Source organism: Lissotriton vulgaris, chromosome 6 (assembly GCF_964263255.1).
Source record: "Lissotriton vulgaris chromosome 6, aLisVul1.2, whole genome shotgun sequence".
Taxonomy (NCBI): Eukaryota; Metazoa; Chordata; class Amphibia; order Caudata; family Salamandridae; genus Lissotriton; species Lissotriton vulgaris.
Genome location: NC_141694.1, coordinates 359,981,124 through 359,998,725, shown reverse-complemented (window position 1 = coordinate 359,998,725; position 17,602 = coordinate 359,981,124). Strand labels below are relative to the sequence as shown.

The window sequence follows — 17,602 nt, the reverse complement described above, 5'->3', positions numbered from 1 at the left end:
TCATATACCATTGTTTCATTTAGGCAATCATTCTGAATTTTTTGTATTGAGCAGCAAAATTAATTACTTTCATACAATTTCAGAATAAAGTTTCTTTCCTTGTATTTCAATGTGCCATGCGGCTGTTTTCACTTGTTCTCCTAGGTGCCAATATAAAATGTTTAATACGACAAAGATTATTAACAGTTCAAAGTGCTAGTGCTCAATTTAGAAATTTGCTTGATAAATAACCAGTCAACATAATAGTGCTAATGTTTTGTTTATACAGTACTCTCTTAGAAAAAGTGCTAGTGCTTATGTATACTAGTTTCAATTTCATCTCAATCAGTACCAGTATACTTGTCTACAGTACTAGATAATCATAAAGTGCAAGTGCTCTCTCGTATGTTATTTATATATAAACCCACAATAAACATCATCATATACTTTACAAAATACACTTTAAAACATAGAATTATATATTTTACATAAAAATTCACATTTCTTTCGTCATTTTCCTTCTTTCTTTTTCCATGCCATTCCACAAATGGTTGCTAAAAGAGTTTTTCACTGTATTACCCTACATATAAAGTGATATGTCCAAGAAATCTTTGTCTATCTTCCTTTCACTATTTCCGTCGCTTTCAATCCATAATTTGAAATTTCAACATAGAGACTTGAAAATAAAAGGTACTTAAATGTGCTTGCTCGTTCTCATTTCATTATTATTGTTCATTCTGACTCCTCATTAAGCATGGGCGGATTTTGCAGATCCACGATCTGCGGATTTTGCGAATTTGCGGATCGTGGATCCTCAAAATCGGCGGATTTTGCGGATTTGCGGATCCGCGGATTTGGGGCGGGGCTTTCATGCGAGTGCACATGCCTCTTGTGTGTTTAAAAGGTCTGAGAAAGATCAGTTCAGCAGATGAAGAGAAAGAAGCCCCTGGTCACAAGAACAGCATGGGTATTGTGCTCGTGAAAGTCAAGGATGCAAAGGCCTCTATCCAGCATCACAGCTGATGTTCCACGGTAGATTTGGGATGAAGGCACACCTGCCCAGCCTCGACGACGCTCACGATTGTTTTTGGGCTAATGAATGAGTCACTGAATTTGAGCTTCAACTAGTTCGAGCGACCATGTGTGTGTTACTATGCAATCGCCCCGAAGGGCGCAGGGGTCCCTGAGTGAGCTGTCCATCATAGTGGGTAAATGGCGGGAAGACGGTGCACACCACGAGTGTGTGAGCGGGGCCAAACATGCGGGGCTTCAATGCGAGTTCACATGCCTCTTGTGTGTATAAAAGGTCAGAGAAAGATCAGTTCAGCAGATGAAGAGAAAGAAGCCCCTGGTCACAAGAACAGCACAGGTATTGCGCTAGTGAAAGTCAAGGATGCAAAGGCCTCTATCCAGCATCACAGCTGATGTTCCACGGTAGATTTGGGAAAGGAAATTACACCAGCCTGGCCTGTTGTAACTATTTTACGATGGCGCCGGCAAGCTGCCAGCGCCATCCTAAAATAGTTACTAAATTAGCTTCAACAGGAAGCTCTAATAGATAAAATCGAGCACCTGCTTTATTTTATCTATTAGACCTTCCTGTTGAAGCTAACTTAGTAACTATTTTAGGATGGCGCTGGCAGCATGCCGGCGCAATCGTAAAATAGTTACAACAGGCCAGGCTTCAACTTTTGCCCCCGGATCCGCCGCTCGCGGATTTGCGAATTCTCGGTAAATTCGCGGGAGTTCGAAAATTCGCAAAATCCGCGAGCGGAACGGATTTTGAGCTCATACTTACTCCTCATCAATTTAGTCCAGACAAGTGTACAAGTCCTCACCTATATTAAACCCATGGGGTTCATTGCTGTCACACTCCAGTATAAAATACTTTTCTAGTCCACGGATTTCCTTCTCCCTGTGTCTCTCTCTTTTATTTCTGGGTACTTCGGCTATACAGCTGTACTGTAAGCCTTCGGGATCACTTGGGTGATGAGTTTGAAAATGTCTGGTGATAGGGTATGTCTTATCCTGATTGACAATTGCTCTCCAATGTTGCAATATTCTTTTAAATACAGGTACCGTTATTCTACCTATATAGATCTTTTGGAAGGGCCATTGTAACATGTAGACCACAAAACTTGATCTACAACTTAAAAAAACTCTGATCGTAAGGGTTTTGTTAAAAGATGTTTTAAAATGCGTGCGATTCAATCCATGAGTGCACGCCTTACACCTAAAACACTTCCTGAAACCACTTTTTAAGCAGAAGCCAAGAGGGGGCTCCCCCTCTCTTTTGTTCTTGATATTCACTCTTCACAATCCTGTTCCTCGATGATTTCGATTTTCTAAAAACGACATTCGGATGTTTACTTACTTTTGGGCCAACTACTGGTTCATTTTTCACCAGATACCAATGTTTATTTAAAATGGACCTCACTTCCTTATGTTTCAAATTAAAAGTAGTTATACAAAAGTGGGTAGCTGAATGTAGTTCTGAATTTTTATGATTATTCTTTCTCTTGTGTTCTAGATAGTTTGAAGAATATTCTTTGTATTTCTAGGTTCTTGGCTTTTAAAGCAACCCCATGCATAATCTTTGGTGAATTTCCTATCTGTAGGAATCTACTGGTCATTTCCTGCGCCACTTTATAGTATTCTTCATCACTTCTGCATGCCCTCTGTGCCCTATAAAATTCCCTAAAAAGGTACACTAATTATGAGAGGCGCTGGATGGGCACTTTCTGCGTGGAAAATAGTGTTACTAGCAGTAGGCTTCGTAAAGATGGTTGTTTCAAGTTTACCCTTCACTGGGTTTATTCTGATGTCCAAAGAATCTATGGAAGTTCTGCTCCAATGTCCTACAAATGTATTATTCAGGCCATTCGTATTCAGTTCCCAGATCAATGATGTTATGTCCGTTTCAGTGCCTGCCACAGCAACAAAAGGACATGTTCACTCCAATGATCCAGAGGTGGCCCTCTGAGCACATGCTTCTTCCACCAGCCCAGATGTAAATTGACATAACTTGGGGGGGAAGCAGGTGCCCATGGCTGTACCCTGTTTCTGCTGGAACAGATCTTCACCAAATGAAAAGAAATTCTAGTCGGACACCATCTCATCATTTCTAAAATCATTTGATTGTGTTTTAAAAATCTAATGGGTCTTTGGTTTAAGAAATATTCAGTAGCCTTTAGACCGTCAGTATGCCCCTTATGCTAGTATACAATGTATCAATATCAAGCGTTAGTAAAACCGTAGTGCTCTCATTCCAACGTATATCATAAATACACTTCAAAAAATCTGTAGAGTCCTTAATATACGATGTCAATGTTGGTACAATCAGATTAAAAAAATAATCAATGTGTTTAGAAACGTTTTCAAATAAGCTGCCACATAAATATATTATTGGTCTCTCAGGTGGAGTAGTGGTGCTCATATGCACCTTTGGGAGCATATAGAAGACAGGTAGTATTGGGTTGTATTGTTTTATCAATTTGTACTCGTCCCAGCTCAGTAATTCCTTCAACAGTTCATATTCTTTTCTGTTTATTCTGCGGTAACATTCTGTATCATTGAGTTGATTCAGTGCTTCCTCATTGTATAGCTCCCAACCCCACAACTCATTTCCTCCTTTCGCTGATGGTTTTACTAACACTCCGTCGTCATTTGTGATTTTTTCCACAGTTTTCTGTATCAGAGCTTTTTTGGAGTTGATCCTATTCTTTTGATTTGCTATTTTATAATACAAGCATTTCAAATCTTTTGTTACATTTTCATTAAAACAAATCTGGAAGGTGACCGAAATGGGGCATGATCTTCTCTTCCCAAATTCAATGTCAGATGGTCTGCTGTATCATTACTCGCCGGGAGTTCATTTGTAATTACTAATCCATCATTGTTTTCAATTTTGTGCAAAGAAAGTAGATTTGCTAAGGTGGGTGCATCATTTGCATTCAAGAAATTCAGTTCTGCTGGATGGATTGTCCATGTTTCTGGGATTGTTGGATTATGTCAGCTTTCATTGATGTGCATTTTGGATAATTTGTGTTTCCTCACAAATAAATATAAATTCATTCTGCTCTTGGGATAGTTAAAGTCATTCTCATCACAGTATGAAAGTCCCAACTCGAGTACATATTTCTCTTCATCTGTTAGGCTCATAGTCCCTAAATTCACAATTGTTTGTTTGGTATTTCCTTTTTCGCCTGTTTCTTTGAGTTGGAGCGCATTGATCTTTTTGATTGCCATTCTTGTTCTCCTTCTATATACCTCTCCTCTTCTTCTCTGTTTTCTCTTCCTTGGCCTCATCCTCTCTCGCGACCCCTTGTGGTACGATGATCTGTCTGTTGTTCCAACTGTAATAAATGGTATTCGTCTGTCACGACTAGCCTCACATCTTTTACTCCTCCTCCTCTTTGGTCATCTTGTTCTTGTTCAGAACCAGTGTCGGAGCTTGCTTCACTTTGGGAAATATCTGTTTGTTGAGTTGTACCACTTTGGATCTTCTGTCTTCTCACTAAGTCAAATGTTTTCGCGAACGTATGATAACGCCCTGACTCATAATCCAGACGGTCACATAGGAATTTTATTGCTTTTCTATCTTTTATTCGTTTTTCATATTTCTCCTGCCTTATTTTCATATCCTATCTGAATTTTCCCACCTTAGTTTGGTCTCCATTTTTTTCCAATATACCGTTTAATTCCTTTATTTTATTTATAACTTCATGTCTTCATGTCGCGCTCTGAAATTGGTGGGCGCCATCTTGGGTGGGTGCTAGGGAAGCGCTGAAACTCTCCGCGCTCTAGCAGTCAGGTGGACTGGCTAGAGCCCTATATAAACCAGTGTTTATGGCGTGCAGCGTGTTTGCCGGAGTCACGCCAGAGTCCAGCCCGTCTGCGCCCGTCCGCGCTGAGGACGGGTTGGATGGCTGGACTGTTGGTCAGGATAAGGTCGGCCATCAGACATTGAAATATTCATTACAGGAGGTACTGCGGCTTAAACCTCTCGCATTGTCATGTTTTCACAAAAGTTCCCCTGAAGATTTTCTACTACCTATAGGGTGCGGTTGTTTTCAGGTAGGCTTTGGGGGCTCCAACCTACCTTCCCCTTCCTTTCCCTTAGAGTCCTATTCTGCGTCGGGATCCAGTGCGCTGAGTGAAAATTGTATTCTCATCAACGCTCGCTCACTTATTAAAAATAATATCGTTTTTAAGGAGCAGGTACTGGAGAGGAAACCCTCATGGGTCTTTGTCACTGGAACGTGGGCTAAAGACTCCTCAGGTCCCGACCTTGTCGAAGCGGTCCCTGAAGGGTACTGCCTAGCACGGCAGGATAGAATGGGCCGGGTAGGAGGCGGGCTGGCCATCTTGTATAAAGATAGGTTCTATTGTCACATCATACCTGTCTCTGACCCCAAGGATGCTTTTCAAGTGCTATATTTCTCCCTGTCCGACTCTTTTAATCCCGCATTCAACGGGATACTGGTTTATCGTCCTCCCGGTCCCAGAGCAGACTTTGGTCTGAAACTGCTTCATGTTCTTGAACCCTATTTTGGTCGCGAAAATCTTACTATTCTGGGAGATTTTAATTTTCATCTAGAGCTGTTGGAGGCTCATGACACTCTTTCCCTGCTGGAAGTTATGTCAGCTTGTGGACTCACCCAACTGGTGAAAGGACCCACCCACCGAGCGGGGCATACGCTCGATGGGATTTTCTCTAATGATCAGAGGCTGACAGTAATGGATCCCTTCTTTCTGTCATGGTCAAATCATCTGGCCGTTCCTTTCAATCTGGCCTACTCGATCCAGGACACCTCTAGAAAAATTCCAAGTACGACGGAAGTACATAGGAATTTTAAAAACATCACGGAAAATTCCTTTGATCCGTGGACGCCTAGTTTGTCCACATTCCAGGAGAATGGTGTTCAGTCGGCGGTCTCACAATATGAAAAGACCATTAAGGAGGCTCTGGATGAACTGGCTCCTATTCGATCATGTTACTCAGCCAGGAAAAGACCCTCAACCCCCTGGTTCTCAGAACATTTAAGACTCCTCAGACAGGAAGGAAGGAGACAGGAGCGCTTATGGCATTCTAGCTGGGACCAAAAGGATAAGGAAGCCCACAAGATCCTGATAAAAAATTATAAGTCTGAAGTGATTAGGACCAAACAAGAATACTTCACGGCCCTCACAACCTCACTTTCCTCTCCTAAAAAGCTCTTTAGGATAGTGGACTCTCTTACATCTCTTCAGACCCCCGACCCTGTAACTGCATCTCAGGAGCTCTGCAATAGGATAGCTTCCTTTTTTCAGTCTAAAATATTGGACATCTACATCGCTCTGGAGTCGCAGAGATGTTCTACCACTGAGCCCCTGGCTCCCGTTGTTTCGGACCCTGCTCCCGCAGAGATATCTCTGTCCGGAGGTCTGGAATCCTTTCCTCCCCTCTCTTTACAGGATTTAGAGATTCTTCTTAATAAAACTAAATCCGGTTCCCCGCTAGATGCTTGTCCTCTAAAGATCCTCAAGCAGTGTAGAGAATCCCTCCTACCCCCTCTTGTTGACATCATGAATAGGGCGATGAGGGAGGGCATTTTTCCTCAGCAGTGGAAAAATGCTGTAGTAAATCCGTTGCTCAAGAAACCTTCTCTTTACCCCGGGGTATTAAAAAACTTTCGCCCCATCTCACTGCTCCCGGCTCCCGCGAAGATGTTAGAAACACATCTAAATAAACATCTGGCTGCCTTCGTGGAGAGCTCGGGCTGTTTGGATCTTTCCCAGCATGGTTTCAGGAGGGAACATAGCACCGAGTCTGCCCTCACCATAGTGCTTGATAATATCCGCACGCGCGTGGATGGGGGACAGACCTCCCTCCTGATCCTTTTAGACCTCACGGCTGCCTTCAATACCCTTTCTCCCTTGGTTTTAACATCTCGCCTGAGGGAGATTGGGGTTCAGGGGGCGGCCCTGGGGCTCCTTACCTCTTTCCTTGACCATAGAGAGCAAAGGGTGATGCTCTGGTAAATTCCTATCTCCATCCCTGTCTGTGCATTGTTGGGTCCCGCAGGGGTCGGCGCTAAGCCCCACCCTTTTTAACATTTATGTGACCCCCCTTGCCAGACTTATTAGATCGTTCGGGATGGAGGTAGTTTCCTATGCGGATGACACCCAGATCCTCGTCTCTCTCTCCCAGTCAGTTACGTCGACTGCCTCCAATTTTAGAACTTGCATGGAGGCAGTCGGCCAATGGATGATTCACAACTCATTGAAACTGAATGGGGAGAAAACTGAGGTGATGGTGTTTGGAGGAAGGAGGAGATTTGGTCAGCTGAGTGGTGGCCAGACTCATTGGGAGCTTGTCCTGATCCTACCTCCTCAGCCAAAAATCTTGGGGTTATGATTGATCCCATCCTCAGTATGTGCCAACAGGTCAACAGGACTGTATCGACCTGTTGGGGTATCATTCGCATACTAAGGAAAATTACGCACTATCTTTCACTGCAGGCAAGGAAGCAACTTGCTGTTTCCCTCCTGGGCTCCCGTCTGGACTACTGCAATGCGCTGTATGCGGGACTGAATAAAAGTCAGCTGCAGCGCTTGCAGGTGGTCCAGAATGCAGCAGCCAGATTTGTCCTGGATCTACCCCGATGTGCCTCTGCCACCTCTGCCAGGAAGCAGCTTCACTGGCTTCCTGTTGAGGACCGTATACTCTTTAAAACCCTGTGTATGGTCTATAAGGCCCTAGCAAAAAACAGCCCTACTGGAATTGGATCCATTTTGTCTCGTTACAATCCAGGCAGGAACCTTCGTTCCTCCAACAGACTTCTTCTTTCAGTTCCGCGTATCCGGAAAACTAGATGGGGTGGCAAAGCCTTTTCCAATCTGGCCCCAAAGTGGTGGAACGCTCTCCCACTGGAATTAAGGTCTCTTCCCACTTTACAATCATTTAGAACTGCCTTGAAGACCCGTCTCTTTGTGAGCGCTTACCTGTAGTTGTGCTCTGCCTTTTTGATCTTTTTTTGATAGGCGCCTTGACACCTTCGGGTTTAGTTTGCGCAGTATAAATTGCATAATAAATAAATAAATAAATGAATTTCCTTTTCAGTATATTCCAATAAGATGCGTATCATACTGCCTGAGCTCGTTGCGCTGTTTTCTGCCCATTCACAAGGCATTTCAGACTGCAGATTCTCATAGGTGGGTGTGATCATTATACGCAGTCCGCATGACACCCCTCCGACCTGCAGGTACTGACGCAATGAGGCTACCTCCCACCATCGGGAAATCACTCTTTTCTTGAGTTTTTCCAGTTCTTGTAATTGTTTCTCCAGATCATTACTGCTTATTGGAATAGGGGCACTCCTATCCCTATTTGCCGGCAAAGCAGTTTCCTCAATCAATTTCAGAGCTTCTTGCTCTGGAGCAGCACTCTCCTCGACGCTCATTTTTTCAACCAGTATTTTCCCTCCTGCTACTTTAGCGATATTTATGCTCTCAGGTAACAAATCGCGAGATATTCTTGCTGCAGAGCCTGACGTACCTCCCACTCGCTCGCCCTTCTTACCGGAGCATAGCCACAATTTGTCGGCCTCACTTCCGAGATCCTCTGATCACAGGCTGCGGGTTCCTCTTCGTGGTCCACACTCCTACAGATTCCTGGCAGCGTTGGTATGGTTCTACGGGGGGCAGGCCTGTTTCTTAGTTACCAAATTCATTCAGCGCTTATACTGGTGTGCATCCAGAACGTCAGGGGTGCTGGTTAAGAAACGTACGCCATGTTTTCAAATCTCTCACATGAGATCACAGCTTGCAGCAAAGATCATCCAGCACTCCAAGGGGTAATATTCACTTGGATTTATTTAAATTTAAACGACAACATCTACACGTTTCGTTGGCTTGACGCTACCTGTTCAAGATGTAGAAGTGCCATTTTTTTCACATTAAAATACTCATTACAGACATTAGCATAAGCGAAGGACAACAGTTTGTTTAGTGAAAAGGAGATTATTGCACTGTCTCTACGGGCGCCATCTTAGAACGTGTTAGACTACCAGTTATACAAGGCAATCATCCTTTGCCCGGTTATTCATTTGATTTCAAGGCGGTTTAAAACAATTCAAAGACTTTTTTCCTCTCGTATATAATTGTTTCATTTAGGCAATCATTCTGAATTTTTTGTATTGAGCAGCAACATTAATTACTTGCATACAATTTCAGAATAACGTTTCTTTCCTTCTATCTCAATGTGCCATGTGGCTGTTTTCAGTTGTTCTCCTAGGTGCCAATATGAAATTATTAATACAGGAAAGATTATTACCATTTCAAAGTGCTAGTGCTCTATTTAGACATTTGCTTTATGAATAACCAATTAACATAATAGTGCTAATGCTTTTGTTAATACATTACTCTCTTAGAAAAAAATATATATACACATATATACATGTATATATATATATATATATATATATATATATACATACAATTAAGTTACTTATGTATAATTATTGATTTATTAAAAAATTAGGTGAAATGTTCAAAACAAACGTCTTAATACATTTGAACATGTTTAGTACAAATTAAATACAAATAATAATATTAGTGATGGAGTGTAATTATTTAAAAAGTATTGGCTAAAGATTAATATTTATAAATGAAATATATTCACATTTCATTATTTAACACAGATTCCATTTGAGGAGTTAATGTGCATGCTCTCCAACTTTTTATTTACTAGTTCCAGATTAATTTTAATTATTTAGAATTATTGTTTATATTTATTTTTGACATTAAAATAAAATATATTTAATTATATTTTTACATAAATTAATTTCCTTATACTTTCTCATAGGGAGAACTCACCCCTCTGGTCGTGATTTCCACCAAGAGGTGAAAAGTTACTGATAGTAACGTTATACTCATAAATTCATTCATAGGTGACTCCACACTCTCACCTTATTGGAAATCTCCACACAGAAATGGTGAGTACCACAAGAGTGGAGAGTTACACCACAGTGGAGGAGTAGATTTACACATACAAATTTAGGTTTATAAATGGGGCTCTATATATTTGGTATGGAAACGCAATGAATAACTCAAATGAAAGATATGTAATCCTTCACTGTAAACTAGCATTAATTAACAGAGTTCATTCAGAAGCAGATTACCTTCTAACAAATGTATTTCTTCATATTTGCTTACAGTTGAAGTCTGATTCCTGGACTCTTCTGCTTCCAATGGTACAGCTAAAAACAGGGAACCCCGAGACCAATCACAATTATTTTGGTGTCAGTTCTCAACAGAGGTGGACTCACATAAGACTTAATATGTATCCGGGTAAGATGTGTAGTCATGCAATTGTATATGACAGTTACATTTTAACTTACTTTTTTGTATGAAGGATTCATGCTAAGTAGCGGCTCCTGGAGGGTGTGCTGCAGGGCGGTGAGGCGGGGAAGGGGAGGGCAGGGTGGGGGGTAGTAAAATCTGGCACCCGGCCGAACTGAGGTAAGTACATAAATAATTAAGTAAAATTAATTACATTGCGCACGCTGCATCGCCATTTGGTGTTGCAGTGTGCGCAATCTAATTTGTTTTATTTAATTATTTATGCACTTACCTCAGTTCGGCCACATTCCGGAGTTCACTACCCCCCACCCTTCCCCTCCCCTGCCCTGCCTCACCGCCCCCGCAGCACTACCTCCAGGAGCCGCTACTGTTCATGCTAAAATTAGTTACGTAATACTTACAAATAAGTTGCTTACAGTTCAAAGTGTAAATATATGATGTAGAATTAGTTGTGTAAATGCTGAGAATTGTATTCTGCTATAAATTTATTTGAACTAAAGTAAACATTAAGAGTTATCTTTGGTGTCTTACAGTTGTATTCTATTCAGATTACAATGTGGTATGTTCTGGAGGCAATAGTCAGTCATTCTTGACGTCTCCCACATTTCTCTGAGCTCCACGAGGAACTTCTCTCCAATCTCTGAAAAAGCAATAAAAAAATGTACCAAGCATTAGCAAACCCAATCAATATTGCTTGGAACATTCAAGCACAGGGCTATTGGCTTTGCTAATGCTTGTTTGCTTTGACATTGCCCAATTTAATATTTGAAAATGGCCATTGGCCATCTTGGAATAGAGAGAACCCTCAATCATGCTTGGCATTGGAATGAGGGGGGTAGAGTAGACCATGTTGATGTTCGACAAGATGTTGGGGGCAGACATGCAACTTTTTGACCTCTGTCTTACAGAAGCGAAAAGATAGCCTATGGGATCTGATAAGGATAAGCATCGGAAACACAAGGCCAGGCACATGTGGAAAGCACTTGTCGGTGCCCGTGGGTCAGTTTATTGATTGAGGCAGTAATGAGGGTGTGGAAGGGACTCCAGTGGGACCCTCCCCACAGATATCATTGAGCCCGCAGCTGGCGATCTATCTAAGCTGTGCACTGTGCCAAAAGCTGCATTAACCATATTGAGCCTGTATTTTACCAACAGAGAAGAAGTACCACCAGGAGAGAAGGTCATCTTGATGTTAGATAGAGGTTGATTTCTGCAACTGTTCGGGTTCTGGGATGGGAAATTAATTGAGAGAATAGCCTAACATGCCACCCTAGGTCCTGAGGCACAGAGGTTCTAAAACTGCAATTAAGAGGACATTGGGGGACCACAATGCATTCTCGGAGGGTTCAACGGCTAGAGTGCCAAGCGCTAGCCAAAGCTGTCTCTAACCATGTGATGCATTGACTGTGTACAGTAGCGCCCCTGCGTACACTCATGTCACATAAGGAAAAGCTGTGAATGACAGAGAACGCTGTGTTTACTTGTGTGTTGTCCGAACCATCCTCCTCTGCAGGCTTGTGGCCTCATTCTCTCATCATGGACACTATTAAGTAAGTGTTCTTGATACGTGAAAAATCCAGGGCCAAAGATTTGAGGTAAAATATAATACATTTGAGGTAATCTATGTCAATAAGAAAGTGCAAGCTCACATTTTCATGTTTTACTAAATTTACTTCTGTAAGAGCATTTGCTTTTCTTATCACATTGCTTTTTTCTGGAGTTTTTACATGCAACATATTAATCTTGCATTGTACATGCTATAGCAAGGGTCACAAGTAGGTGTCTGCATGAACTCATGTTATGGGTGGGTGTTTCTAATTGACCATGATACAGAGATCTAGAGATGAGGGTGAACGCTGTTCAAGTTTCTCGCAGTGGTTATCACTCGGTCATAGAGGTGTTCAGACTACTTGAAATTCACTCCTTGTCCTCTCTGCAGAGGGCACAGGGCAATTCAATGGTGGTGTGCGCCAATCGTAACTGTGACTATATGTGAAAGGGTGTGAAGCATTATAGTGATGGTCCAGATTGAACTGTATGATTGTAAGATGACTGAAGAAAAGTTCATAAAAATCTGTTTTAAAAAAAAAATGTGAAAGGGTGTGAAGGAAGTACAATGATACTGAAATATTGACTGGGCCAAAGTTTTTCAAATTGAACGGGTCTTTTGTGGGTGTGGATGTGAATGAGGGGGAGATTGCGCCTAATTTAGAGTTCGGTGAACTGAGCTTATTCCGTAAGGAGGATGATGCCTCCATCCCATCATTCCAGTTCTTCTCAATGTATTAAAAACGTTTGACAGATTTTTTTTTTCTGGACTCTAGAACTCTACTCCTCATTACAAAGTGCACAAGGTCCCTGTGCCCTCCATTTAAACATGGTTAAATTGGTTTATTCCTAACTGACACATTTATCTTGTTAATAAGTCCTTAGCATATGGTGTAGAAAATACACCAAGGGCCTGGAAGTAAAATGCCACTTGTGGACTGCGGCACCTATTGTGCCATCCACAGAGTGGGCTTACACAACTTGGCTTCAGGCCTACCATTGTAGCCTGACTACTGCAGTGTAAAACCTGTCGTGCGAACTACCAAATATAACTTTTTGTCAGGCAAAGACCTCCCTTTTAAATATTAATATGTCACCACTATATAGGCCTTGTGGTCCACCACGTAGGGTGCATGGAATTTAAAAGTGGTTCATGCAGATGACGTGGTCTAGCCACCCAAGATGGCAGACATGTTTTGATGAGTCTCTCTCTGAACCCCATTAACCCTGTGATAAATCATTATCTGATCCTGCCATTTGGACCTGCATATTGGCCACAGAGTACCTGGAGGCTCCCAGGACCAACAGATTCTTTGGTGACAGCTGCTTGTGCCCCTCCTGTGGCGCACCTGTCTTTGTGTGGGCCGAAGGAGGTAAAGGCCAAACAGAGAAGGGAGGCAGGCCATGGTACTTGTTTTCAGACACCTGGACACACCTGCAGGTTCCTGAGTCCCTCCTAGACGGTAATACACACTGGCACCAGTATGTGCCTCCCCTGTGACCGTTCCAGTTTGATGTGGCCAACGGAGATGGCAGACTGAATGGAGAGGGGGGCAGGCAGGATGAAAAAACAGGCACTGGCTGGTCAGTGACCTCTCCCTTTAAGCTGGCATGTGCCATGGGGTGGGCAGTTCAGGAGATCGGGGTACAGGATGGCACGGATCTTCTTTAATGATAAAGGTGGAAGTAGTTGGCTTGCGAAGATCAGAGATCCTTGGACTGGGACTGTACCACTAGGCCACACATAGAAACAAGATGCCCCATGTTATCTCTCCACCACTCCTACCCCGATGCATAGCAGTGAACATCTGCACCTCCTGAACTGACGGGCCACAGATCCCCTCCCGCCCACACTCAGACAGAATCACAGGAACCCTGAGGGGTACTGGACATTCCTACATCAGTCAGCACCTGAGAATCTACGGCAATAGACCCACGACCTTCTGAACCTCCTGCATTGAAGGGCCACAAAGACCTCGACTCACACTGAGTCAGAGAGGGGTACCGGGCACTTCACAGGTCTTTAAAAGACCATTTGCATGTTAATGAGGCTATGGTGTTGTTTCACCCCTTCTAAGAGCCCCTGCAGCTCCACTCAGCCTATTGCTTTAAGTTTCAGCCCCCTCCCCCCCGAAAAACTTTTCTTAGCCCCCCCTCCCGAAATTTGGCTCTAGTTGCACCTCTGACCGGGCCTTTCTGCATCTGAGAGCATCTGGGACTCCACTGGCGGTGCTGGTGGCTGGCATGAAGGCTGGTCAACTTTGACCTGGCTTCAACATTATACCTGCTCATTCGCTACATGGCCGTGCAGGGCACTAACCTTAGGTGCACTGGGAGTGCCTATCCCTTGGGAATTTTCTCCCTCTTTGTCTGGCTGAGACTGTTGGCACAATCCACTTCAGTAGAGCCACACTTTGGGCAGTTGTGTGGCAAACTACTCTGCTGAGGCTCTAGAAGCATGGGGCCCTGGATGGAGGGTGGGCTCCATGGGATTGGACTTGCTGGACAACCTTGGGCTTGCTCCTGTGGCGGGCTTCACCAGCTCGGTCTCACGCAGGATTGGGAGCCCTAGAAGGCCACTAGGAAGACAGTGTGGTCTAAGAAATCTGGTCTAGTTCACAATATTTTACCGGAGCATCATGGTGAAGGGAGGGAGGAGCAATGGCCCCGATTCAAGGCGAGATAAATTACTGCACAATGTCTGCAACTTGAGTCCAGAGGAACCCATCTGGAGGATATTATACAGCAGTGCTCTCGCAACCACAAGATAGTGTAACACAAATAAGTACAATAAAATATCAACAATACAATAGAAGCAGATTCTTTGGTGTGTTTCTTATCCCAGCAGGGCGAAGATTTATTGTGTCCAGACGTAAGGAATATCACAATATGCCGACACGTGTTTCGTCGTGTGCCGTAGAGTCAACACGACTCTTCAGGGCTGGTGGTACAAAAACATAGTGTACACATATTCAGTGGTACGTCGTATCACAGAAATAAGCTGCATGTAGTGACATCACGTGCATCACGCATGCAGTGAGAATGTGCGTATTTAAAAACACGCAGTCAGTGTAGTAGGTGATGACGTTCAAGAAACTGAGAGAGTGACACTCTAAAGAAGTGAGTGGTTTTCTTTGAGTGATGGTGCCTGAGGTGTGGGATTCGCTGGTTTTGAGTGAAAGATTTTTATTTTTTTTATTTTTTTTATTTTTTTTATAGAAAATTGTGGCAAGCATTCACGTACACACGGTGGACCTGCATGCCTGGGGTTATAAAGTGTCAAGATGAAATTGTGAGGCCAGGCTAAAGTGACAACGAGTGAAAAATTGCGTTGGTGACAAGTTCATTCCGCAGTGTGTGGATATTATTTGTGGACTAGGAGAAAGTGAAATGTCTACGGTGGTGTGGTAAGAAACATGCTCTCTCTACGAGGTTCGGTTATTACCTTAGGACTCAACTCCTGGGTGTGGGTTGAGAATAGTCTGGAATTGTGGTGATGTATCACGTAGGTAAACTCGAGAGAGACTGTACAAGTGAGAGGAGGAAGAAAAACAAAAAACATCATCAGGAACGCATTGAAAGAAGGGCGTGCGGGAGCCAAACTGTGGATGGCTGGATAAAAGTCATGAAGTAAATCGGGATACTAAATTAAAAGTATCCTTACCACTGGGATTATTTATATCCAAAAATTGTTGATAGGTGGTAGTAAAGTATCCAGTGGAGTTATGAGCAAGACAAGTGATCTCCACTCTTTTGAAACCCTTAGGGCGTGTAAATAACTTCAGGGTTAGAACGCTGTTGTAAAAGAACAAAGTGAAATGACAGGATTATAGGAACAACAATTAGCACATATCGGTTGAAACCCTGTAAGCCTATTTGGGTATAGTTCATAAAGACAAAATAAACGTTGCCCAAAAGTAAAGTTTTGTACCTGAAAAACGATGTGTTTCAGGTGTTGTCCGGGAGGGGATCCAACAGTTAGGCAACTTCGGAAAACGGGTACGTTTTCTCGAATGGCGGTGCGCTGTAAAGGGTAGCAAGTGACATGTACGCGTTAGTTATACGCGTGTGTCAGTCGGTACCATGCCGAAAGGAATGCAGTCGGTAAGGGGAGAGGGCAGTGTCTTACCCGTGGTTAGGAATCCCTCCTCCGTTGCTTCCCGGTGGCCGTCTGTCGAGAGCGGACGGCTGACCGGAGGAGGAGGGATTGTTATGTAAAGATACTAGACATAGAAGATGTCGGTATGTGAGTCTGGTGAAAATGTAGCCGCCATCTTGGAGAAGGAAGAATGTTACTATTCAGTCTTTCGCGCTAGTGCACTAGCATGTGTGGAAAACACACTTAGTACATGTACGTCTTCAAACTACGGAAAAGCGATAAAATATTGTCAAAAGGATTCTTATATTGTGTTTGTCCTGCTCTTATATGCTGGTTCAGTGCAGATAATATCTACATATGATTTGTATTTATTAACCGAGTGCTGGCAGAACGCGTAGGCATAATTAAATGTGTCTACGTCTTATGTAGTGACGACGGAGGTATTGGTGATGCCTACTACATTTTCACCAGACTCACAGACCGACATCTTCTCTGTCTAGTATCTTTACATAACAATCCCTCCTCCTCCGGTCAGGCGTCCGCTCTCGACAGACGGCCACCGGGAAGCAACGGAGGAGGGATTCCTAACCACGGGTAAGACACTGCCCTCTCCCCTTACCGACTGCATTCCTTTCGGCATGGTACCGACTGACACACGCGTATAACTAACGCGTACATGTCACTTGCTACCCTTTACAGCGCACCGCCATTCGAGAAAACGTACCCGTTTTCCGAAGTTGCCTAACTGTTGGATCCCCTCCCGGTCAACACCTGAAACACATCGTTTTTCAGTTACAAAACTTTACTTTTGGGCAACGTTTACTTTGTCTTTATGAACTATACCCAAATAGGCTTACAGGGTTTCAACCGATATGTGCTAATTGTTGTTCCTATAATCCTGTCATTTCACTTTGTTCTTTTACAACAGCGTTCTAACCCTGAAGTTATTTACACGCCCTAAGGGTTTCAAAAGAGTGGAGATCACTCGTCTTGCTCATAACTCCACTGGATACTTTACTACCACCTATCAACAATTTTTGGATATAAATAATCCCAGTGGTAAGGATACTTTTAATTTAGTATCCCGATTTACTTCATGACTTTTATGCAGCCATCCACAGTTTGGCTCCCGCACGCCCTTCTTTCAATGCGTTCCTGATGATGTTTTTTGTTTTTCTTCCTCCTCTCACTTGTACAGTCTCTCTCGAGTTTACCTACGTGATACATCACCACAATTCCAGACTATTCTCAACCCACACCCAGGAGTTGAGTCCTAAGGTAATAACCGAACCTCGTAGAGAGAGCATGTTTCTTACCACACCACCGTAGACATTTCACTTTCTCCTAGTCCACAAATAATACTGTCACTACATGCAGCTTATTTCTGTGATACGACGTACCACTGAATATGTGTACACTATGTTTTTGTACCACCAGCCCTGAAGAGTCGTGTTGACTCTACGGCACACGACGAAACACGTGTCGGCATATTGTGATATTCCTTACGTCTGGACACAATAAATCTTCGCCCTGCTGGGATAAGAAACACACCAAAGAATCTGCTTCTATTGTATTGTTGATATCTGTTTATTGTACTTATTTGTGTTACACTATCTTGTGGTTGCGAGAGCA

General features: G+C 43.1%; 1 protein-coding gene across 1 annotated transcript in view; it reads left to right on the top strand.

The window, feature by feature from the left end:
- ALLC (allantoicase) overlaps nt 1–17,602 on the top strand; it is a 798,769-nt gene that overhangs the window by 453,133 nt on the left and 328,034 nt on the right. The window contains exon 8 of the mRNA XM_086926374.1: nt 10,179–10,311. Coding sequence (XP_086782500.1) covers nt 10,179–10,311 — 133 coding nt within the window. The remainder of the gene's footprint in view (nt 1–10,178; nt 10,312–17,602) is intronic.